The 23,227-nt window shown below is 45.0% G+C and overlaps 3 protein-coding genes across 3 annotated transcripts; all 3 read left to right on the forward strand.

Annotated features, from left to right (window-relative positions):
• The first annotated feature begins 1,590 nt into the window (after nucleotides 1-1,590).
• pus7 (pseudouridine synthase 7) lies at nucleotides 1,591-12,608 on the forward strand. The gene is made up of 17 exons (XM_080545368.1): nucleotides 1,591-1,647; nucleotides 2,569-2,694; nucleotides 2,808-3,134; nucleotides 3,251-3,335; nucleotides 3,564-3,683; nucleotides 4,221-4,365; nucleotides 7,849-7,960; nucleotides 8,077-8,154; nucleotides 8,996-9,124; nucleotides 9,469-9,594; nucleotides 9,709-9,770; nucleotides 10,363-10,523; nucleotides 10,708-10,834; nucleotides 11,116-11,217; nucleotides 11,368-11,497; nucleotides 11,610-11,701; nucleotides 11,903-12,608. Exons 3-17 carry the CDS (start codon nucleotides 2,818-2,820, stop codon nucleotides 12,037-12,039), a joined length of 1,923 nt encoding a protein of 640 aa, XP_080401494.1. The 5' UTR covers nucleotides 1,591-1,647; nucleotides 2,569-2,694; nucleotides 2,808-2,817; the 3' UTR covers nucleotides 12,040-12,608.
• A 912-nt stretch (nucleotides 12,609-13,520) lies between these two features.
• On the forward strand, nucleotides 13,521-14,579 carry LOC308169933 (kelch domain-containing protein 10-like; the record flags this gene model as incomplete). The annotated part of the gene is made up of 1 exon (XM_080544666.1): nucleotides 13,521-14,579. The coding sequence occupies one exon, from the start codon at nucleotides 13,521-13,523 to the stop codon at nucleotides 14,577-14,579; it is 1,059 nt and encodes a 352-aa protein (XP_080400792.1).
• A 1,672-nt stretch (nucleotides 14,580-16,251) lies between these two features.
• On the forward strand, nucleotides 16,252-22,853 carry hdac10 (histone deacetylase 10). The gene is made up of 21 exons (XM_080544668.1): nucleotides 16,252-16,318; nucleotides 16,913-17,000; nucleotides 17,429-17,563; nucleotides 18,075-18,171; nucleotides 18,358-18,455; nucleotides 18,609-18,713; nucleotides 18,859-18,927; nucleotides 19,352-19,478; nucleotides 19,571-19,636; nucleotides 19,798-19,857; nucleotides 19,950-20,039; nucleotides 20,152-20,258; nucleotides 20,438-20,505; nucleotides 20,619-20,892; nucleotides 21,058-21,145; nucleotides 21,283-21,368; nucleotides 21,451-21,507; nucleotides 21,719-21,800; nucleotides 22,082-22,270; nucleotides 22,357-22,516; nucleotides 22,659-22,853. Exons 2-21 carry the CDS (start codon nucleotides 16,936-16,938, stop codon nucleotides 22,694-22,696), a joined length of 2,061 nt encoding a protein of 686 aa, XP_080400794.1. The 5' UTR covers nucleotides 16,252-16,318; nucleotides 16,913-16,935; the 3' UTR covers nucleotides 22,697-22,853.
• The last annotated feature ends 374 nt before the right edge of the window (nucleotides 22,854-23,227 follow it).

Genomic DNA, 23,227 nt, shown 5'->3' on the forward strand with positions numbered 1-23,227 from the left:
GCAGGCAGGAAGATAGGCAGGCAGGCAGACCAACAGACAGACAGACAGGCACGCAGGCAGGAAGATAGGCAGACAGACAGACAGACCGGCCGACAGGCAGGCAGACAGACAGCTAAACATGCAGACAGACAAGCAGGCAGATAGACAGGGGGACAGACTGGCAGGTAGACAGATACTTCTTAAACCTTCACTACATCAAACTATACACCTCCTCTATTCACCTATTCTACAGGTAAAGTAATATGACCTTACCTGTTGGAAGTTTCTCCAATAATGACCACTTGACACTTTGACACTCAGTTTTGTCTTGACCCCACTGTGACATCACCACCCCTTATCACCATAGCAACATTTTTTGTCGAAAAATGCTAACCCTGACCCCAGCCCCAACCCTTGCGCATGCGCAAAATCGCTAGGTGGCGATAGGTAGTATCGACAGAACACCGGTGTAGGTACCGGATTTTCCCACCCTACCAGATTTTCCCACTTTTCCGGTTCCGGTCAAGAACCTTTCTTCCCATTGAAGACAACGGAGAAGGCCAGGCAGATTGAAAATCGTGTCCGGTGGACACAGTCCCTTGGGCATAATTCTTCTGTCATTTTTAAATATTTATATAAATAAATACACTATTAGCAGAAAGTACAGTCTGAGCACAAATTACCAAGAATGCTTCAATGGTGATGATGCTAACGTTGTGTATAACACAGTAGTGCGTGTGCACTATCGATGTTGCCATTTATATGATATGAAACAATTCTAATCACATTATGTAAATCGATAGTCATGTGATCAACATCATGTGAGTGTGTCTATGTACAGTATACACAGACCATAGATGTTTTTATGGCTACGGTATGGATTTTATGTAATGACCTTTTAGTAACAAATATTTCATACTATGTTTCTTTTAAAAGTTTTCATAAATGTTATGCCACTCAAAATATATATTTATTTATTCTTCATCCACTTTACGCATGACAGAGGATGAAACTATTATTCATCTGTTTTGTGATTGCTCCTTTTATGTGTGTTTGTTAATAATTAACATCATAAAGAGAAAGGTTTGTAAAGAGTAGAGGCCTACCACTGAAACCCTGGAACTGAACTAATTGCAAAAACAATCTAGAAAATATAGTTTCAGTAGAAACTTGGTACTTGGTGTGCTTATTGCTTTAGCTGGCTAGTATTCTAATTATTGTCAGTGGAGAAAGTTTATTGACATAGTATAGTTCTATCTTTTATCTACAAATAAGATACATTGAAACCCCATGTTGAGTTGTACAATATGAACAGTATTAAAATAATTTATTCAGCAAGTTATAAATACCATATCTATACTTAAGTTGTTCAAGAAAGTGAGTCAGGTCAACTAAATGTCAATTTTTAATCCATTCTGTCTCAAATAGGCTGTGTTCGGAATAGCGTACTAGCATACTACTCATACTAGATATGACGTAGATTTTGAGTATGTAGTACGTTCGAACTGTACCGTATGCGAGATTTGAGTATGCGAGACATTTAGTAGCTAGTATGCTAGTTTGAAAGGGGCGGGTCTGAACTTGACGTGACGGTTTCCGGAATGAAGGCCCCACGTGTTGAGGGAAGCTGGCGTACATACGCACTATACTGAACCTCCAGAGAAGCAGGTAGCTAGCAAAACCAGATGTTAAATAGAAACAGTTTGGTCTCTGGCTTGCATTTATGTAACTATAAGCAGCTGTCTCCTGTGTATTGTATATGTGTATATGTGTGATTTAGCGTCATTGCGAGATTGCTAGGCTATGTGAGCTAGCTAGCTAGCTAGCTTTCCATTCATGTGATCAGCAACATTTAGGTAGCTATGTGTTGATAAAAGTTGGCAATACCTTTACTGTATCAGCTGAAACTTTGGTGCAATTCGCCAGTTTGGTTGTGCAATGTTATTTAAAGCAAGCTTCGGTAAGATCGTCGTTCGTTTTAATGGCAAGCTTACAAATCTGATCAGATATTTGACTAATCAACCAGTCGTGACGTTAGAATTACAAGGTTCTATCTCCATTTTTGTCCAAATTGAGTTTTTTTTTTACATAATCTGATCCATTGGGTGTTTATTAATGCCTGTGTGGTGTTATTTTTAAAATGTTGACATTTTTGAGTTAGTAATTCATAAAATACAAAGGTTCCATCTCATAAAACATAATGGAATGTAAAAACTTTGACGCTCAATATCTCTGAACTGCCCTAAACGGAGATAGAACCTTATCATTCTAAACGGAGATAGAACCTTATCATTCTAAACGGAGATAGAACCGTATCATTCTAAACGGAGATAGAACCTTATCATTCTAAACGGAGATAGAACCTTATCATTCTAAGCTCACGCAGTGTTGAATAGCCTGACATGCTGCATGCAACACAGTTGCAACAGCTGCATGCAACACACATTGTGTGTTGGAGAATGAAGAATAAGACTCGCTTATCAATTGCTAATGTTATTATTTGATGTTGTTATTTATTCATATTCAGGAATAGGTTTAGCCCTCTGTCATTTTGGCCTCCTAAAAGTGCCTTGTTTTACACCCTATCAGAGTCATCAGAAGTTATTTTGGTGCTGCTGTGAAGAACCACTTCCTCCACAACCCAAAGACACACATCCAAGTCACCGGCATCTCCCCGTTACACAGCTTTCTCCTCCTTCCCTTCTTCCGCAAGCTGTAAGTCAGTCAAGGGTTGACGTGTGTTAACTATGTTCACATGTATACTGTGGAAAAGAAAGTGGTTTGAGGGTTTTAATTTTAATTCACTCGGCTTGTCGTTGTCCCCCCAGCTTGGCCACCATGGCGGATTCTGAGCCCATGCAGGCCTCTGCCGTGGCGGGAGAGAAGAGGGCACGCCTAGAGGAGGAGGTGGACCACACCACCAAGAGACCCAGAGTTCACAAAGATGAGGATAACGGAGGGCACGCTGACAAGCTGGTCCTGGATGATGGAGAAGAGCCAGAGGGGGACAAGGACGAAGAGGACGGGGAACAAGGGGAAGAAGGGCAACAAGAGACCTTTGCAGACATGATGAAGCATGGCCTCACAGAGATTGATGTGGGCATTCTGAAGTTTGTCAGTGATCATAAAGGGTTCTCTGGCATCTTAAAGGAGAGGTTAGTACCCGACTGCCCTTCTGGGAGCTAACTTAAAGCATTATTGTTTGTCTGTTTGTTGTGTGTGTGTGTTTGGTTGGGAGTTAGGCCACATCACATTGTGCTCTGTGTTTTAGGTATTCTGACTTTGTGGTTCACGAGATCAACAAAGAAGGCAAGACGCTGCGATTGGACGACCTCTCCGTTCCCCCGGAGGTGGAGGTGAGATGGGGGACGCGGCAGTTTGGTTCAGCATTGCATAATACGACTGACTGACATAGCCTTCTTTTCTCTCTCTCACTCTGCTCAATAGAACATACTGTAACGAACCTGTATAACGTCCGTTAGCGGCTCCACCAAGGGAGTTAACTCTCTTGGTGTTGTGGTTAGCGCGGCCGGGGGTTATGCGGGAGATCGGGGTTTAACTTTTATCGGGCCCTCTCCTTGTAGGAGGAGGTCGTCCCAGAACCCCAGCCCGAGGACTGCTCCCCGGTGCTGACAGATGAGCAGAAAAAGGAGTTGGAGGAGCTGCAGCTCTACAAGAACAAAGAGGGCGATGTGTCCATAGAGGTCAGTCCATTTAGACCACCGGGACCGAGCTCCGCATCCGGGGTGATGGGGCCTTTTCAGCCGCAGCCCCGTCCCTCTGGAACGCCCTCCCCAACCACATCAGACAGGGCCTAAACACCCTCCCAACATTTTAGGCCCTCAAAACCCACCTCTTCATGCTTGCCTTCACCAGTTAACCCTCTCCCCCTCCCCTTCCCATGTGTCCCCAGCACTACCGTAATTAGGCCCCTATACTTTATTTATTTTGTTTCTTTTTATTATTACTACGATTACTTCGATCTTTTCAGTTTGTAAAGCGTCTTTGAGTGTCTAGAAAAGCACTATATAAGTTAATAATAAGGTATTATTATTATTATTATTATTATTATTATTATTATTATTATTATTTATGTCACCATACTATGGGATGGCACATCGTTTCTGAAGGGGATGCCTAACCATTGCCAGCTTTGCGTGCCTCTATATTTAAGACCTCTAGACTAACTGAGGCACCTAAAGACTTGAGAAGTGACTTTTTCTGTTTTTGGACGCTCACAGGTGGTGGACGACACCAAAGAGAAGCGGACCCTGGTCCACAGAGCCATCAAGACCCTGTACCCTGGTCTGGAGACCAAGACAGAGGACCGGGAGGGCCGCAAGTTTATCGTGGCCTACCACGCGGCTGGGAAGAAAGCTTTGGCAGGTACAGCAAAAGGGGAGAGAATGGAAGACGGGTTTCTCTTAATGAAACGTGATGATCTGTGACGATATGAATACCGCACTTTAGGGACTGTAGTGTTTTTTAAGGGATAGATCAGCTTTGAAAACATTTGAAGTTCTATCCGATAGTAGGCGATTGCTTGCTTTTCAGAGGACCGAAGTACTTTGTTTGTTTTATTCAGTTATTACAAAAATATTCTAATAATAATATCTATTAGGTACTTTTTAATATAGTGACTGACTATATTATAGTAATATTATTATATTATATCATCAGTCCCGGTGTCTACATGTACGGTAGTTTCTGGAACTATCCGTAAGAAGTTTGATGTATTTCAGAGTGATGTAGGAAAATCGTCGTCATCTATTATATGCTGCAATTCATATTTTGTACAAGCCAACCTTCTTGCGCCAGTGTATGGCAGCTAAGAACCCCTACTTTATTATACCAATTAAAAGTTATAGGAAATATGTTAACTACAATGTCTGTTGAAAATATCTGGACAATATCTGGCAAAGTGGGATATACTAATTGGATATACTCAGTCCTGAGGTTTCTGTTATCGTGTGGTTGGAAAAGGGTTTTGTTGCATGTCCCTTTATTGTTCAGCTTGGCCTCATATTGTTGCATTGCATGTGGTTCTGTTGGGGTCAGGTGGACGGTTATGGGGTATATAGGCTGCATGCACAGATGCATGTGCAAAGCCAACACACCTGCATGATGCTGGCTAAAGATCCAAACCAGTTCAACTTGATGTCTTTGGGTTGTTAACGCACCAAATCGGAATCTCAACCTTTCTGTAAAGCACCTCAACCACCAGACAGAAGATAGAGTGAGTGTGTGTGAGTGTGAGTGTGAGTGTGAGTGTGTGTGTCAGTCAGTGTGTGTAAGTGTGTGTGTGTGTGTGTGTGTGTGTGTGTGTGTCAGTCAGTCAGTGTGTGTAAGTGTGAAAATGTGAGTGTGTGTGTGCGGTAGGGCTGCACGATTTGGGGAAAAAATCGAATTGCGATTATTTGGACAGATATCGCGATTGCGATTAATTTGCGATTATTATTTTTTTAAATAGCAAAAAAAAAAAAAAAAAAAAAAAGGGAGTTTTTGTAAAGTGTGGCCATATCTCCGGCTAGGAAGGTCGTATCAACGTGCAGTTTGTTTGTACGTCTTCAGGGGACTTAGAGGCTCCCTCCTCTAGCACCCCCACAGCCCGAGCTACGAGTGAAATAACTAAACTTACATTGGGTTGCTTTAAAGTTGGGTTGCTTTAAAATCAAGCTTCAGATTAAAACATGTGATGGAGCATTACTAACCTGACTCAGGTGGTTTGTTTCACACAACCATCTAGGAAAGCTTAATTGGAAGCTGTTTGGAAAAGGGCAGGTACTTTCAAAAAATACTTGGCAGGTGATTGGATGAATCTGTCTATCACCTATTTTCAGAGAGCATTACCACATGATACCATCAAACTATTAACTGCTCTAATTCTAATGCAAGGATGAGAACTTAAAAGATATGAATTGTATATATGATAACCTCATCTCATCTAGACAGGTGGCTACTTTCTAAGATGATCCAGCTATTAAAATGATCATTTGGGGATACACTGTGACTATAACTGAAAGGACCACATCTAGATGACTCGGTCAACAGTCGAACTGATGAATGATAGAATGGTGGTCTCTGACTATGGAGCACAGACACACGTCACCTTGACTTAGGAATCTGTGACATACTTCAGCCCAAGGCTAGGCTAGGCTAACCTCTGCGTCTTTAAAGCCGGCTGGTATGAACGAATGGTATGAGGTTATGCATACAGGACACATTCATGTTTGACAACAGAACAGTTAACTTCCATGTATCCATAAGCCTGCTATACTATATAAACACCAACCCGCAGGTTGCTGAGACTGTCAACTCTGTGTCTGTACTTTAACGCCGGGTTAGCATGAGTAGCTAAGCTAAGCTACCGTCTCGAAGACTACAAGTTAGCTAAGCTAAGTTTAAGGCTGGACTAACAGCACCGACATGCACTTGGCTGGTACAGTTAGTATAGTGAAATTGTACACTTACCTGTCGCAATTATAACATACTAACGTTTATCATACGTCCAGTAAGCCATGTGGTGTCTAATTGTCTCCGTTACGTTAGCCCAAAGTCTCATAATAATTGGACTGACTGTCGTGACACAACCTATGCCTGCGTTCGTAAATTCGCTCTGAGAGCGCCGGGTTCAAAGTCATAAAGAGACCAAGTAATTTGATTGGACAAGAGGCATTCCATGAGTGCTGATCAAATTTCCAAAAGAGGTTTTAATCTCAATGTGACTTCCTGGTAAAATAAAAGTAAAAAAAAAAAAAAAAAAAAAAAAAAAAAAATCGCGGGCAAATCGCAGGCTTTGCGATTAGCTAATCGCATCATTTCAAATCGCGATTTCGATTTAAAATCGATTAATCGTGCAGCCCTAGTGTGCGGGAGTACACATTTTCTTTAATGGTAGCATATGATATGGTATGCACAGAGATGGAGGAATTGGCACAATCAAATCACCATTGATGGATCACCATATCTTGACCCATAGTGGCGTACTTTTGTCTGAGTGTGTTTGCTAGTTTTTGTTCAAACCTGAAACACTCCCTGTACTGTGGCTCAAAGCGGTGAAGATTATTGACAACACAAATATAGCATTTGCATGAAAAGCTCCTTATGATATGTGAATTTGGCACATTTAAAGAGCTTAGTACTTTAGTACTGCTCTGTTGTGCCAATGTAACAGTCCAGCTGCACAGAACAGTTTGGACACAACCCTCCACCCCACCTTCCCCCTGCATGCTGACAGTCACCTTCCCCCTGACAGTCTGTCCGGTCCATGAGCGTCTTTTAGTAACATTCTTTTATCCTCCTTTTGCTCTTCTCTGGGTGGACAGAGGTCAGAACAGCAGCAGGTAAGACTTTCTCGTCCACTCTGCTCAGAGAGAGATGCGCAGAAGTGTTTGAGGTTACTGGATATGGAGAACCGATTTTTTTAGACTGTTCTGTGAGTTTTATTGGTGGTGTTTTTCGCAGCTTACCAAGTCGCAGGTTGTTGTCTGACATGGCATCATCAGCCTTGAAGGATATGTCGATTCCGCAATTCAGAGGGTTAAAACTTGAGGTTGATCCTTGGAGTGTCTTTATCATAGGGGTTTTGCAGAAGAGTGTGAGTGAAGTATCCATATTTGACTACAGACTCTTAAGATCTTTTGTTGTGTCTTGGGAAATACAGGATGCCCCTTACATGGAAATAAATGCATTCCCCACAAATGAACAGAGCTGCCTCCACCAGAGAGGATTGAGGAGCCAAAGAGTAGTTTGGAGTCCATGTCAAAGCCCCTGTATACTGATGAGGATTTATGACATTGTCCCTCAGGTGCATTATCGTTACTCTGCCGTCATCCTCTAACCTCGTCCTTTTCTCTGTCTCCTCGGAAGCCCCCAGGAAGCACTCTTGGCCCAAAAGCCGCGGCAACTTCTGCCACTTTGTCCTCTACAAGGAGAACAAGGACACCATGGACGCCATCAACGTGCTCTCCAAGTTCCTCAGGTTGTAGCCCTCCATGTCTTAGCCTTTCAGACACTGTACAGAGCCTACATACCGGCAAGACTCTTAATTCTATCACTTTTGCACTAACGTGTGTGTGTGTGACTGGTTTTCACCAGGTTGAGGCCCAATGTATTCTCCTACATGGGGACCAAGGACAAGAGAGCGATCACGGTGCAGGAGATCGCAGTTCTTAAGTAAGTGTGTGACGGTCCGGATTACAACAAACAAATTAAGAAGCACGAAAGAATACTGCGCTGAGATTAAACAAGAATACTACGCTGAGGTTTGACACCTTATAGTCAGATAGTTCCGTGCCCCGAAAGTAGTCCATGGGCCAGGAGGAGCTGTACTCCATGGTTCAGATTTGTTAAAATGTGCATTAGCAATACGTGGCAGTGCGTGCCCCTGCCAAGACCCTGTGCTTTTTACAACTTGCTTATTGGCTACCTACTGCCTGAGGTTCAAGCATTTTGTCAGTGCTGGAAGCCGGCCTAAGCAACTGAAGCTTTGTGTGCAAAACAAATCTGTGATAGACGAAGGCTTCACAACGCATAGCTGGTGTGTAGTTTAGGTATATCTGTGAGAGGTCTCAGTATGAATGCACAGCTGCTGGTAAAGCACTCGTTTTATGTGAAATGTGAGTGTCTCTGCTGGCTGGTTCATTTCCATGTTCATGTTTCCATGTACATTTCCAAACAAAACAAAAACAATTGATTTCAACCAGACAGATCCCTTTGCTAATTTCAAGGTCATGTATCTTACGCCACCAACCTTACCTTACTTGTGCGTGGCGGAACTTTTACTGGACTTTTTACTGTGTCGTCCTCACCAGACGCAGCTGGGTTGCTGTGTTACCTCTGGCGCGTGTCTAAAATAGTGGGTTTTCTGTTCTACAGGTTTTCAGAGGTGTGCAAAAACATGTATGCACTGTTGTGTCTGCTTATGCTGGTCTTACTGTATAGAGTCTGTTGTGTTGGTTCAGAAGGTCACACAACACAACCCTCTGTTGACCGGTCCTTTGGTCTGCCCCTCCAGGATCACAGCAGAGAGACTGTCACACCTAAACAAGTGCCTCAATAACTTCAAACTGGGAAACTTCTGCTACAAGAAGCACCCGTTGAAACTGGGAGAGCTGCAGGGAAACCACTTCACTGTGGTCATCAGGTAAAGAATGAGGCGCCAGAGATGACCGCTTTTCTACCATCCCTAAGCACTGAACCGTCATATGTGACAGCAGCTGGTGAAACCGGTGAACAAGTCGCCAACCGAAGGACTGAACTGAATACATTTCAGCGTTGTTGAAAATCAATGACACACTCGCTAGTCAAGCCACAACATTGCAATGCAATTCGGTGAGTAATCCCCACTACTAGTTAGTGTAGAGTTACGGGGGTTACTCACCGAATCCATTGCATTGCATGCTGCTGTCACATATAGAATTCATACAAGCCATTCAAATGCATGTGATGTGTTGGTTGACATGCGGCCCATATCGTCTCTGTGTTCAGGAACTGCACCGGTACGGAGGAGCAGATCCAGCAGGGCATGAGCACCCTGAGAGACACAGGCTTCATCAACTACTACGGCATGCAGCGCTTTGGTACCACGGCAGTGCCCACATATGTGGTCGGCAAGTAAGAACATGAACCCTGCAGACAGTAAGCATGGATGGGGTCAGATGTCACGGGCATAGAGGAGGAAGGCGGGGGGAGATGATTGACTGATGTGTCCCCTTGTGTTTGGACCAGGGCCATCTTGCAAAACAACTGGACTGAGGTGATGGATTTGATTCTGAAGCCTCGTCCTGGAGGTAAACATTATCCATAACCCCCCCACCCTGAACTACTGACAGTGAACCTATGTACAGGAGAACTCCCACTGCTGCAAAACATAATCCAGCAGGGACAAAGTAAGGGACAGTAAGGACAAAATACATGGGCTCCAAAGGAGATTCCCCAAATAAATGGCTTTAGACAATTATTCAGAGATGTTAAATGGCAGTCTGAATTATTTCCAAGGGCGGTGTATATGGTTAATATGATGCAAATACAGAATTTGTACAGTATTCCTTAGTCAGGAAGAAAGAAAGTCTGTCCCTATGACATTGTCAAAAGAGAATTTACGAAAATGTCAGATCATGCAAGGCTCACTGTCTTTGAATACATTATGGAGATTGATTTGAGCTTTTTAGCTGCTTGCCCCCCCATAATAGGCCTCTTTACTTTGCCTTACGTGATGTGCGCCCTCTGCTGCTAACGTCAGGGAAACTGCAACTCACTTGAATGGGAAAGGTCAGAAGTGGAATGGCTACCCTACAAAGGCTGTGCTACTGATCATAAAACATCAGAGCAGGGGCATGTGTTAATGCATTTGTTATATCCTTATATCCTTCACCCCTCCAGCGGAGAAGAGTTACCTGGTGAGCTGCAGGGAGGAGTGGGCCAAGTCTCAGGACCCAGAGGCGGCCCTGAAGAAGCTACCCGTCAAGCGCTGTGTGGAGGGACAGCTGCTGCGCGGCCTCTCCATGTACGGCAAGAAAAACGTCATCACTGCCTTCGGACTGGTGAGCTTTCTTTTGCTCTCCCTAACAGGCATACACACACACAGACACACACACGGCCATGCTGTGAACAATCATGCATGCACACATGCCATCATCACCAGTCATACTACAGTTTTTTTCCCATGAACTGTATTTGAATATTATATTTTTCAACATTGTTGTTGTTTTTCGGCCCTCTCCACAGATCCCCCGTAACAACCGGTTGATGTATATCCACAGCTACCAGAGCTTTGTGTGGAACACCATGGTGAGCCGGAGAATAGAGGCCTTCGGCCTAAAGGCTGTGGAGGGGGATCTGGTGCTCAGGGGAGGTGTGTGTTGTGTGTTTGGATATGTGTCTGAGGGAGCATGTCATGCAATGTCAACACTTGCACACACACACACACACACACACACACACACACACACACACACTATCACAAATGATCTACCGATTCATTGAATCGGACGCCAAACAACGTGCAAACCATGTCTCGTCCAGCACCTGCTCGGTCGGCCTGGTCTGAATTAAGTAGCTTTTACAGTGGTCTGTATTTTCACTGATGTTTCGTGGGGGGTTTAGACTAACTAGTTCGGACATTATATTCTCCAGGCACTGCGTGCGTGCTGACTGCAGCGGAGGCGGAGACCCACTCCATCCATAACATTGTGATGCCCCTGCCAGGGTTTGACGTCATCTACCCCACTCACCATGGTACGTGGATCTCGTGTTCCCTTTCAGGACAAAGTCCCCCCAAGGCACTGTCTCATTTTGCATGCCCTCTGTTCAGATCTGCTGTCTAGATCTGTGTTTTGATTTGTAATCGTTTTTGTGTCTGTCGTCGTCGTCCTTGTCTCTTGGCAGTGGGGAAGGGCTACAGGGAGATGCTCTCTGCTGATGATCTGGACATTGACAACATGAAGCACAAGGTGCGGGACTACTCTCTGGCCGGGGCTTACCGCCGCGTTCTCATCAAACCCAATGACGTCAGCTGGTCAGTCACCGGTCACCCCGTTACCACAGAATCGAACCAATACAGTCGTGTGTAACCGTAGCTGCCCATAGAAGAGTTGTATTTCCTGATGTTTTTAGTTTTTTCCTTGAAGGGAGGTGATCCACTACGATGACCCCCGTATCTCCCTGGTCCACACTGATGTGGAGAAACTTGAGGATAAACCTGCCCCTGTCTTTAACAAAGGTCTGCTCTAGTGTGTTCGTCGTTGGTGCACAATACATTTACCTTATGGACTGGACTTGCTTGAACATGACCACATTACAGAAGATACTAGTATTCTCTTTGGTAATATTTGGTAATAATAACTCTCTTTGTAAATCGTTAATTGTTCTCACACTCACACTGTCACACTCTCTCCCTCTTTCTCTCCTCTGCACCCACCAGAGGGGAAGTACAGGGCACTGAAAATGGACTTCTCCCTGCCTCCCTCCACCTATGCCACCATGGCCATCCGGGAGGTGCTCAAGATGGACACCAGCATCAAGAATCAGACACAGCTCAACACCGTCTGGCTCAACTGAGCATCACTCACACGGCATACGTTACATAGACTAGGCTGCTTTTACAGACTGCAGAGCAGTCTGCCTGATAGCGTGTTCTTACTGTATGTGAGAGTTTATATTATGTGTGTGTGGGGTTCCTCGCCAACCCAAAGGCCATTCCTTTCAAGGTGCCATGATGTGTGACGTAATCAGATCCACCCATAGAAAGAACAGCAACAACTCTGACATTATGTCATTAGTGCTCATATTTAGTTCATTTATTTGTTTTTGTTTTTGTTTTTATCAGGAAGCTTTCCTGTGCTGGAGAAATGTAGAGAGTTATCATTTCGGTCTGACTAATGTGCTGAAACAGCACGTCAAGGGGATGCGAGTTTCTCTGTAAGCCCATGGTGCTGTGGGGGACTTGTGATGGAGAGATCCCATCTACGTAAGGGTCCTATAAGACTCGTCACACAGAGACCCCCCCCTTACTTCCCAGGGTATTTAAATGAATTTTACTCTGGTTTGTTGTACAGAATTATTCAACTGTTTGCTTTTTAACTGTAAATGGGTTTGTTTTGAGAGCTCTCTTGCGAAGAGAATTAAAATGTTGACTGCAAAAACAGAACTGGTGGTGTGTGTTTCCAATTCTCTCACAGTATTGTCATCTAATGTTTGAGACTGTTGTTGACAAGGCATGAAGCATTCACACTGAGACCTACAGTAATGGTTCAATGGATGTAAACCTTAAAGTTTTCGAGTTTTAAAACCTTGGTTGCTCTTTGAGGTTTACTGTAAAGAAACCTATCACGCCACCTTACTGCAGTGTTTTGCAGGCCTCTAAATAACAGTCCTATTTTCAAAGTGGAATTTATTTAGCTATTAGTTGGGAGTTTCTTAAACCGATGTTGCTAGTGTGGAGGTCATGATGTTCTAGCACTAGCATGCCTATGGGAATTCATGAACATTGTTTCAGAGGATAAGTGTCTCGTACAGACTTTATTTGGCCTCCAATCTGCCGTGAGTCACTTGTCCTGCTGCTGGTCATAGTTGGTCACCGTGCCAGATGCTGCTGAGCTGGCCATCTGGCGTGGTGGCTGATGCCAGCTGGCAATATTTGCTGTCATCGCCTCTAAAAAAAATGTGTTTGACTGGAACCAGTACTGTATTAATGACAATAAAGACCATTCATTCATTAATTCAACTCCATCATCACGTTTGCTGATGACACCACTGGGGTTGGTCTGATCACTAACAACGATGAGACAGGTAAGAGAAAATAACCTCTCCTTCAACATCAGCAAAACTAAGGAGCTGACCGTGGACTTCAGGAAGAAGCGGGGGGGGGGGCGCTCTCTGATTGGTCCGTAGATGCACAGCCCGGTGGTGCTCTCTGATTGGTCCGTAGATGCACAGCCCGGTGGTGCATTTTTCGAATGTTTTCGAGTGTTCATATTTGTCGTGTAATAGTAGGATAATAGTCTAGATTTTATTTCGGTTGACTTGGATCTGGGGAAACGATGCTGAATATATTCGAGAAGCTGTCAGAGAGGCCTCCTCTCCGAGTAGCAGGTCATCGTACTCCCCCCGCGGGGAGCGGCCACCGCTGCGTGGCAGACAACACCAACCTGTACGTGTTCGGAGGGTACAACGCCGACGGCGACTTGTTCAGGGAGATGTGGAGGTACCACTTCGCCACGAGCACCTGGCGACAGATCCGCACAGAGGGCTTCATGATCACCACGAAGCCGTTAGCCGTTCTGCACGGCAACAACCTGTTTGTATTCGGAGGGTACGACGTCCACGTCTTCAACGTCAAGTACAAGCGGTGGTCGCTGCTCAACTGCCGATGGACGAAGCCCGACAGAATAATATACCAGGCCATGGCCATCATTAACGGCTTCCTGTATGTGCTTGGAGGAACCCCATCGTACATCTTCCGCACAGACGTGCACAGGCTGGACCTGACCACCAGGGAGTGGATCCACCTCAAGCCCAACAACCCCCAGCCGGGGGAACGGTACGCCTGTGAGATAGCACACGACGGACAGAGGATCTACATCCTGGGAGGGGGGACCCACTGGACGTCCTACCCTCTGGACAAGATTGACGCCTACAATCTGGAGACCAACTCGTGGGAAGAGATCGCCACCAAGCCTCATGATGGAATCGGGTACCCGGCTACTAGGAGATATCACAGCTGTGTGCAGATAAGGAACGACGTGTTCCTGTGCGGCGGGCGCGGCGGGCACGACGGGGAGCTGATCCTGGCGGACCTGTGGAAGATGAACCTGCAGACGTTCCAGTGGACCAGACTGCCGGCGGTGATGCCGGAGCCCGCCTACCTCCACTGTGCTGCCGTCACCCCGGCTGGCTGCATGTACATCCACGGTGGCGTGGTGAACACCATCGGGAACACGCGGACTGGCTCCCTGTATAAGATCTGTCTGGTCGTGCCCAGCCTGCTGGAGCTGTGCTGGGAGCGGCTGCTGAAGGCCTACCCCCACCTGGCCCAGCTCTCCACCATGCAGCTGCTCAACCTCGGCCTCACACAGGAACTCATAGAGCGCTTGAAATAGGGGAACGGACGGACGGACGGACAGGGAGGGAGGGACGGACGGGATGGGAGGAGAGGAGAGGTTGGAGGGAGGGAGGGATGGGAGGAGAGGAGAGGAGAGGTTGGAGGGAGGGAGGGAGGGATGGGAGGAGAGGAGAGGTTGGAGGGAGGGAGGGATGGGAGGAGAGGAGCGGTTGGAGGGAGGGAGGGAGGGATGAGAGGAGAGGTTGGAGGGAGGGAGGGATGGGAGGAGAGGAGAGGTTGGAGGGAGGGAGGATGGGAGGGAGGATGGGAGGAGAGGAGAGGAGAGGTTGGAGGGAGGGAGGGATGGGAGGAGAGGAGAGGAGACCATATATGTTCACAGTGACCTCCTCTGCTCGTGTCCTCACCTTCATCTGAACTGAGAGACAAGGGAAAACAGTTTCAAGCGTGGTGAATGCCTGCTGGGAATGAGTGTTCACATGTCCAGTATCGGTCCTTTCCATCCGTGCAGATGAGAAGAGGAAGGAAACTACATCGGACTATACAGCAGTACCACAAGTCAGACATGGTGAGTTGACTAACTCAGTCGTTTGAATTATTTATGGAACCTAACATGTTCAAGCCTAGGTGAAAATTAAATCAAATAGGCTAATATGCTACGTAATTCATTCAATACTTAAATCAATACTTTAATCTGTTTAGGAATTCCCTCTCTGTTTAACTGAGGCTATTTGATAGCAGTGATTAGGGGCTTAGTTATGCCACCTAAATGTTGACAAAAGGTATGGAATGTTGAGGGTGAAGTACACTGCTACACGCGGGAGTTATGGCGCGACTTTCCAGCGCTACTGGGGGGCAGTGTCGCGCCACATCGCTCACATTCACTCTTGTTTGAGTTTGGGAACAATGGCCTACCGGTCCATTGAGTTATAGCACCGCACAGTTGTTGTTGATTTTATTGTAATCTTCAACGAATGCACATTTAACTTAAAATAAGACTAGCCTATCATAAACTCTGTTATGGCCATTAGGCATAATACATCATTGGTTATGACACGGGTTACACCAGCCACCCATTCGTTCACCATGGGATACTGACAACTCGCCGTCCATCTTTTGTGGTGTCACTTTTCTATCATTATTATGTAAATGTCTCCTAACACATTAGAAAAAAGATTTCAAATATCTCTACAGGGTGTGTTGACAGTAGCCCCTAGCCTACACATGATGGGTACTTTGTTCATTGTTGAAGTTTAAAGTTGAATAGTCACAAATGATAGAGGAAGAGTTTGTGATGATACGAAAAGTGACAGTAAAGCTGACAGTTGGGTCCATAAGCTCCAGTAGACACTGTAATGCAGTTTGTAAAGATGATGACTGGCATCTTATCTTTGTCATGCCTTTTCCTGCCTCCTGACACATCCATGCAGATCCGTCTGAGGTTTGAGCCACCATGAGATAGGTTTGTTACGCAGCTCCTCTTGTTGAAAACATTTTGTGAGAAGGCCACGCTTATAGTTTTGAAAATATATTATTATTATATATATTAAATATATTATTATTATAATATTTTGAAAATATAGTTTTAAAAATTGTGAGAAGGCGGAGCCTACGCTTATAGTCACGTGACACAACAAACATGTCTGCGCCCTGACCAATAAAACCTGTCAGGTTTCAAAAACGTACAAGCTCTGCCACATCCCCCGCACTGTGCAAAAACATTATCGGATTAATTAATAAAAAGTATTTTTTTTACAGTGGCTACTCGGTTTGTATACGGTAGGTCTGCGCTAGTTGCTAATATTGTGCATTATATTGTGTGGTCACACTAAACGAGGAGTAGGCTAACTAATGCTGTTGCCAGCCTGCTTGACATGTCGTGACGTTAGAATTATAGCCTAAGGTTCTATCTCCGTTTTTGTCAAAACTTTTTTTTTACATAATCTGATCCATTAGGTGTTTATTAATGCCTGTGTGGTGTTATTTTTAAAATTTTGAAATTTTTGAGTTAGTAATTCATAAAATACAACGGTTCCATCTCACAGAACATAATGGAATGTCAAAACTTTGACGCTCAATATCTCTGAACTGCCCTAAACGGAGATAGAACCTTCAGACATTCTAAGCTCACGATTTCCCTCTAATTCTTTTTTTGTGTTATGCGCATGTGTGCATATGTGCATTTATGATCATAGGTTTATGCATAAGCCTCCTGCATATCTTTCACCATGTTTTTAGTCATCGATTATGCCTGCCCTGCCTGAATCTTGATTATCCTGATGCTTGGCTACGTGCACTTTTGCAGAAAGGCAAAGATCAATTGTTTTATTGGTGAAGTGGTTATCTCTGTCAATGTGTTAATGTCTCTGGCAGTGAGGTCTGGACATCGTTGAAAGATGGCATCGAGCACTGCACTGGTATATGACGAGGAGATGACCCGCTACAAACTACTATGGGTTGAGTAAGTAGACCTACCTACAATCATTTCGTTGCATTGTCTTGTACTATGTAATGACAATAAAGTGAATCTGATCTGATCTAATCTAATCTACTGTGCCCTGTACCTTACATAATCATGCATAGTTAGCTCTAATTTCTTGGATGTCCCAAAGGGGGACTTTACTCTTTGTGTAGTATGTGTGACCACACATTAACCTCCTGTGTACAGTATTATGTGTGTGTTGTTTTTGTCCCCCACGGTGAGGGCACTGTGGGTCGTTCTCCACCAGTTTGTAAGTTTATGTCACACACCATATCTCCGACTCTGCGACTGGGACAATCTTGCCATAGAGATCCGGCATTTACAAGATTGCACTGATTGGCTGCGGTGGACAACATGTTTACTATAGACTGGTGTTTTACGAGTGTTTTTAAATTGTATTTCCTCAGCCCAGCATGTAAGATAGAAGTCCCTGAACGTCTGACTGTGAGTCACACAGCTCTGCAGGAGTGTGGTCTGGCTGAGCGCTGTGTCTCTGTGCCTGTACGCCAGGCTACTGAAGCAGAGATCCTACTGGCTCACAGGTCCGTCTATCTCTACCACACACACACACACACACACACACACACACACACACACACACACACACACACACACACACACACACACACACACACACACACACACACACACAGAAAAAAGTGTGTGTGTGTGTGTGTGTGTGTGTGTGTGTGTGTTTGTGGCCCCTGGTTCTAGCATAGATTTGTTTTTCTTATGATGACTGATGTATAGATGATTCATTTACTTTAAACAAATCTACTTGTTGTAAGTCACTTTGGATAAAGGCCAAAGTGACTTACAACAAGTAGATTTGTTTAAAGTAAATGAATCATCTATACATCAGTCATCATAAGAAAAACAAATCTATGCTAGAACCAGGGGCCATTTGCAGTTACAATGTTAGAAGAATTACTTTTTGTATTTTTATTTACAGTAGAAAAACTGTACAGGATAGTGGGGACGAAGAGGTCTTTAGGAGGGACAGTCAAGATGTATATAGGCATCCACTTAGCCCCTCTACTATCCCTCCTACAGTGAGGAGTACCTGGAGGCTGTCAAGAAGACTCCTAACATGAGCCTGGAGGAGCTGATGACCTTCACCCAGCAGTATGGAGATGTCTACTTCCACCCGGTGAGATGGCACCATAGAAATAGACAGAGTAGATCTGTACCTATGTATGGTAAACTACAGCAGGCATAATAGATGAGCAGACCCTGAATGAGACCACGGAAACACGAGCAGCAACATAGCAGGGCTCTGAGTGGCTAGCAAGAGTGTGAAACCCTATGTTGTCTATGCTTGTGTTCTCAACTCTAGAACATCTACCACTGTGCCAAACTGGCTGTAGGGGCCACTCTCCAGCTGGTGGACAGTGTGATGACGGGTAAGGTGAGGAACGGCATGGCTCTAGTCAGGTGAGTGATTATCTCTATAGAGAAACAGAATTAGAGACTGTATAGTGAGTTTAGAGCCTCTAGCTTACATATTTGCAACAAAATTAGATTTTAAAAAAAATGTTTATTACCTTTTCTTTTTTAATGACTCTTATATCTGGCAATATCCCCCAGACCCCCTGGACACCATAGTCAACGCAGCGCTGCCAATGGCTTCTGTGTGTTCAACAACGTGGCCATCGCTGCACACTATGCAAAGAAAAACTACAATGTCAAAAAGTGAGGAGAGTGTCATAGGCTCTACTTCCTGAGCCACAGCCACCCACAATGTCAATATGTTCCCTAAAACAACCATACTGTATATATATACTGACCAAATTGTTGTTGTTGTTGAGTGTTCATTAGAGTATCTTTGCTTCCCCAGGGTACTCATAGTGGACTGGGACGTCCATCACGGACAAGGGGTGCAGTACAGTTTTGAGGACGACCCAAGGTTAGAGTCTTTAATTCTGTACCCCTACAGGACCATTGAACTAGACTTTTGTCTGATTTCTCCAGCCCTCTGACATCCCCACATCATTAACATCACATCATTCCTAAATCAAGTGTAGTGCTGAGGCACAAATATGTACATTTCAAGCCTGCAAACTGCGACACTTTAAATGAATGTGCAATAACACTATGTGCAATATGACAACCCTAGTCGTCTATCTGTACAGTATAGTAGAGTGGATAGTGTACATAGCCTTTATTTATGTAAACCAGCTCCTTTCCCTTCTTGTTTTTTTAGTTTTTTTTCTTCTCTTTCCTAACACCAGGGGAGCCACCCCTCCCAAATGTCGTTGTTTGGTACCTGTACTATAGCAATGACAATAAAGACCATTCATTCATTCATTCATTAACACTTCATTTCCCAGTGTGCTCTACTTCTCCTGGCACCGCTACGAGCATCAAGGCTTCTGGCCCAACCTCCGGGAGTCCGACTTTGACAGTGTGGGCAAGGAGAAGGGCGCTGGCTTCAACATCAACGTACCCTGGAACAAGGTTAGCTCCACCCGCCGCCTCTACCTACCCCAGGCCTTCTCACAAGTGTTACGCACACCACAGTTCTCATTTGACCTCTGACCCTGTTCCAGGTGGGGATGGAGAACAGCGATTACCTGTCGGTCTTCTTCCACGTGCTCCTTCCTATTGCGTACGAGGTGAGTCATCATCCTGGATAAGCTCTCACAAAAAACACATAATGATGTTAGACCTGTCAATATACTCCACACTTATACATGAATGAATTCATGCCTGTTTATTTACTATACACTTTGAACTAAAACTTCCATCTCAAATGAACGATCGCTCTGTGTTCCAGTTCAGTCCGGATTTGGTCTTGGTGTGTGCCGGCTTCGACTCAGCTATCGGAGACCCAGAGGTGAGACGTTCAACCCGTCAGGAATATCCAGCTAGTGTATCATCTCCTGTAACGTGGTTATTATTCTGATGACTGTCTATGCTGTGTCCTAGGGTCACATGTGTGCCACCCCAGACATCTTTGCCCACTTAACCCACCTCCTGATGTCCTTAGCTGGGGGCAGGCTCTGTGCTGTCCTGGAGGTGAGGGTCACCCCACTGGAAAATGACTCACATCCATCCGCCAGAATTAAACAGGAACTAACTTCAGCTACTGGTTCCTTCACACAAAATGATTTTTAAATACTGTTTCTAGGGAGGGTACAACTTGGTCTCGCTTGCCCAATCAGTGTGCCAGACAGTCCAGACCTTGCTTGGAGATCCCGCCCCTCAACCATCAGAACTGGGAAGTCCCTGTCAGAGGTCAGCTGGGCTGTTAATTTGAAATGTTCTGATTTTAAAAAGTGTCATAATACTTAAGTAGTGTGTTCAACACAGCCCTGCAATGCATCTGCCTTTCTCTGTCCTATAGTGCCAGTAATGCCTTTCTCTTTCTCTGTCCTATAGTGCCAGTACTGACTTTCTCTTTCTCTGTCCTATAGTGCTCTTGAGTCCATTCAGTGTGTCAGATCAGCACACCAGCAGTACTGGGCCTGCCTCAAACATGCACGTATGACATCAACCAATTCACTGCATTGCTTTCAGAACTGAGCTGCCTTGAGATTGTGGAACACCTAACACACACCACGGTCCTCTCATCTGTCACGTCTCTCACTCTTCTAGCTGCCCCACCCATCTCTGAGCCTAGCACCAAAAGCTCCAAAACGGCAGAGAAGGAAGGAGGTGTCCAGGCTAAGAATGGTGAGGAGAAGGAGGAGGAGGAGGAGGAGGAGAAGAAGGAGGATACAGAGGAGGTGATATGGGAAGAGCCTCCGTCACGACTGGCTCCCCCTATCCAGACTGCGGCAGCACTCCCTGCTGGTGTGGAGACCCCTGACCGATGTGAGCGTTTGACGTCCCCACCGTCTCCTGCTCCGGAGACACTAGAGAGACTGAGGTATGTATCTCACCAACAGCCTCATATTATTCACCCACAGTCTGAGTCTTGTACATTGCAGTTGTTCCTGTGTCATTGTTTGTGTTACTTCCATGATATGAATGAATCGTCCAAATTGGTTCGTGTCGTTGCTTTTGTAACTCTGCCTTTTCTGTTTCATGAAAGGTCCTTTGTCCAAGGCTCAGAGGACAAGGAAGCGCTCGCATCCCTTTGCAGTGTCTCCTCCCTTCTTGATAAGATGGAGAAAAAAGAGGTGAGGGCGCTGTTTACAACTGTCGTTGGTTTTGTGGAGTATTTAATCTTACTGTATTCGAGCAGTTTGTTAAACATGCTATTAATCTGTGGTGTTTGCTTTCAATAACATGGCATTGTGATCCAACTTTCTGTCAGATTCGGAACGGCTTGGCGCTGGTGCCTGATGTGTCCATGGCAATAAAATGTGCTGTACAGCATGCTGTGATGTCTCTCACCAATCGGTATTCCACATCGGTATTCTGACCTTTTGACCCCTAGTCATTTTGCAACATTGGAGCACATGACCTGCTTTGTTCTTTGTAGGGTCTTGCTGGTGTTCCTGGGGGATGGGGAGGTCCCGATGCACATCACAGAGGATGGGTGAGTGTTTGTGTACAGTACAGTCTGTCACATTGCCTTTGATTGGAGAGGTCACAAGGTGGTGTTTTTATAAACAGATCTCATAGGTTGTAAAATGCTGTTACCTCAGCATACCCTAAAAACAAACAATGGCAAATAAAAAAAGGTTAGTAACCATACAGTGTGCATACTTGCAGACTGCATACTAAGCACCTCAACCTCTTTGTTTTAGGAAAACACTGGTGGTGCAGATAACCAGTAAGGAGACTGAGGTTCTGAACTCCAAATACCATGTTCCTGTGTGTCTGAAAAAGGTAGAGTGTATGATCAGTGGGGACACTATAGTGACAACTACATCCTCATCCATTGTCCTCATGACAATGGTCGGCTCTAATTTGGGTGCAATGAAATGGCTCTGTGTGTGTGTGTGTGTGTGTGTGTGTGTGTGTGTGTGTGTGTGTGTGTGTGTGTGTGTGTGTGTGTGTGTGTGGTGTGTGTGTGTGTGTGTGTGTGTGTGGTGTGTGTGTGTGTGTGTGTGTGTGTGTGTGTGTCTGTGTGTGTGTGTGTGTGTGTGTGTGTGTGTACTCCCCAACAGGGTTGTGGTGACGTAGCAGGGTTCATGCTGGCAGTGCTGAGCCTGCTCCTGCCCCTGGCCTATGAGTATGACCCTGGCCTGGTCCTACTGGTACGCGGGCAGGGCAGCGGGGTCGGCAAGGCAGCCTGGGCACACCTTACCAGCCTGCTACAGGGGTTGGCACAGGGGCACACTCTGGCACTCATACAGGTCAGAGGGGCTATTCACTTATAGATTATACATTCTGTACGACAAAAGGGGTGGTGGTCCTCCAACTCGCCTTTCTTCTGCTCCAGGTGGCTGAGGAGGGGGTTCTGAAGACCACGGCGGCCTCTCTCCTGGGGGGCCCTGCCCCCTCCCTGGGGCCCCTGGGAGCCCCTTCCCCCGAGGATGTGGAAGCCATGGAGAGACTGAGGCAGAGGCTGCAAACTGACTGGAGGCTACTGCAGACTGCAGGTGAAAACATGGCAGCCTCTTACCATAAAACCATTGAATAACTCAAATTAATAATAAAGATAATGGCAAACTACATCAGTAGTGACAAGTTCTAAATGTGTCCAACTTCTTGGATTGACGGTGTATTTTTGCCTCCTAAAAGCAACATCTGGGAAGGAGGCGCAGATCCAGGACAACTGAGCTGATCTCCATACCTGTTGGATTTACTACCAGGGGAGAAAATATTCTCTGTATCATTTTTGTAATACTGTTTTGATACTAATTTCTATTTCTAATCATGTGCCATTGAAAATGTCTGGACATGTCATTACAAACATTGTGTTTCAACAACAACAAAACAAAGACTTAATTTGATAGTCTACGTTCGTGATTTCCAAAGTTCCAAAGAGGAAGTGTCACCTGTATTGGGTTGACCAAATGCATCCAGCATATGTTTTGTGAAATACTGAAAATACTAAATAAACGAATTATTCAACGTGTATTGTTTATTCTTCTTCTGTGATAGTTTGAATGAAGCCTAATGAGCTTGTATATCATAACAAGTGTAGCATTTGAACCGTGGTACTGTGACACATTCTCAGATTCAGATTCAGATTCAGATAACGTTTATTGCCATTATGCTTGACACATATAGGAATTTGTTTTGGCATTACAGAAGGTGCATTTATGCTTTTTTCACATATACATGAACAAAACAAGTACAAATACAAA

This window comes from Nansenia antarctica (genome assembly GCF_963989245.1).
Source record: "Nansenia antarctica genome assembly, chromosome: 14".
Classification (NCBI taxonomy): domain Eukaryota; kingdom Metazoa; phylum Chordata; class Actinopteri; order Argentiniformes; family Microstomatidae; genus Nansenia; species Nansenia antarctica.

Bases quoted from the DNA above. Each gene is read 5' to 3' on its own strand.
- pus7 (XM_080545368.1), top strand. From the start codon at position 2,818: ATGGCGGATTCTGAGCCCATGCAGGCCTCTGCCGTGGCGGGAGAGAAG. The intron at 10,524-10,707 runs GTGAGCTTTCTT...CCCTCTCCACAG, and splicing joins TCATCACTGCCTTCGGACTG to ATCCCCCGTAACAACCGGTT. The intron at 11,702-11,902 runs GTCTGCTCTAGT...TGCACCCACCAG, and splicing joins TGCCCCTGTCTTTAACAAAG to AGGGGAAGTACAGGGCACTG.
- hdac10 (XM_080544668.1), top strand. From the start codon at position 16,936: ATGGCATCGAGCACTGCACTGGTATATGACGAGGAGATGACCCGCTAC. The intron at 20,040-20,151 runs GTGAGGGTCACC...TACTGTTTCTAG, and splicing joins GGCTCTGTGCTGTCCTGGAG to GGAGGGTACAACTTGGTCTC. The intron at 21,146-21,282 runs GTGAGGGCGCTG...ACTTTCTGTCAG, and splicing joins ATAAGATGGAGAAAAAAGAG to ATTCGGAACGGCTTGGCGCT.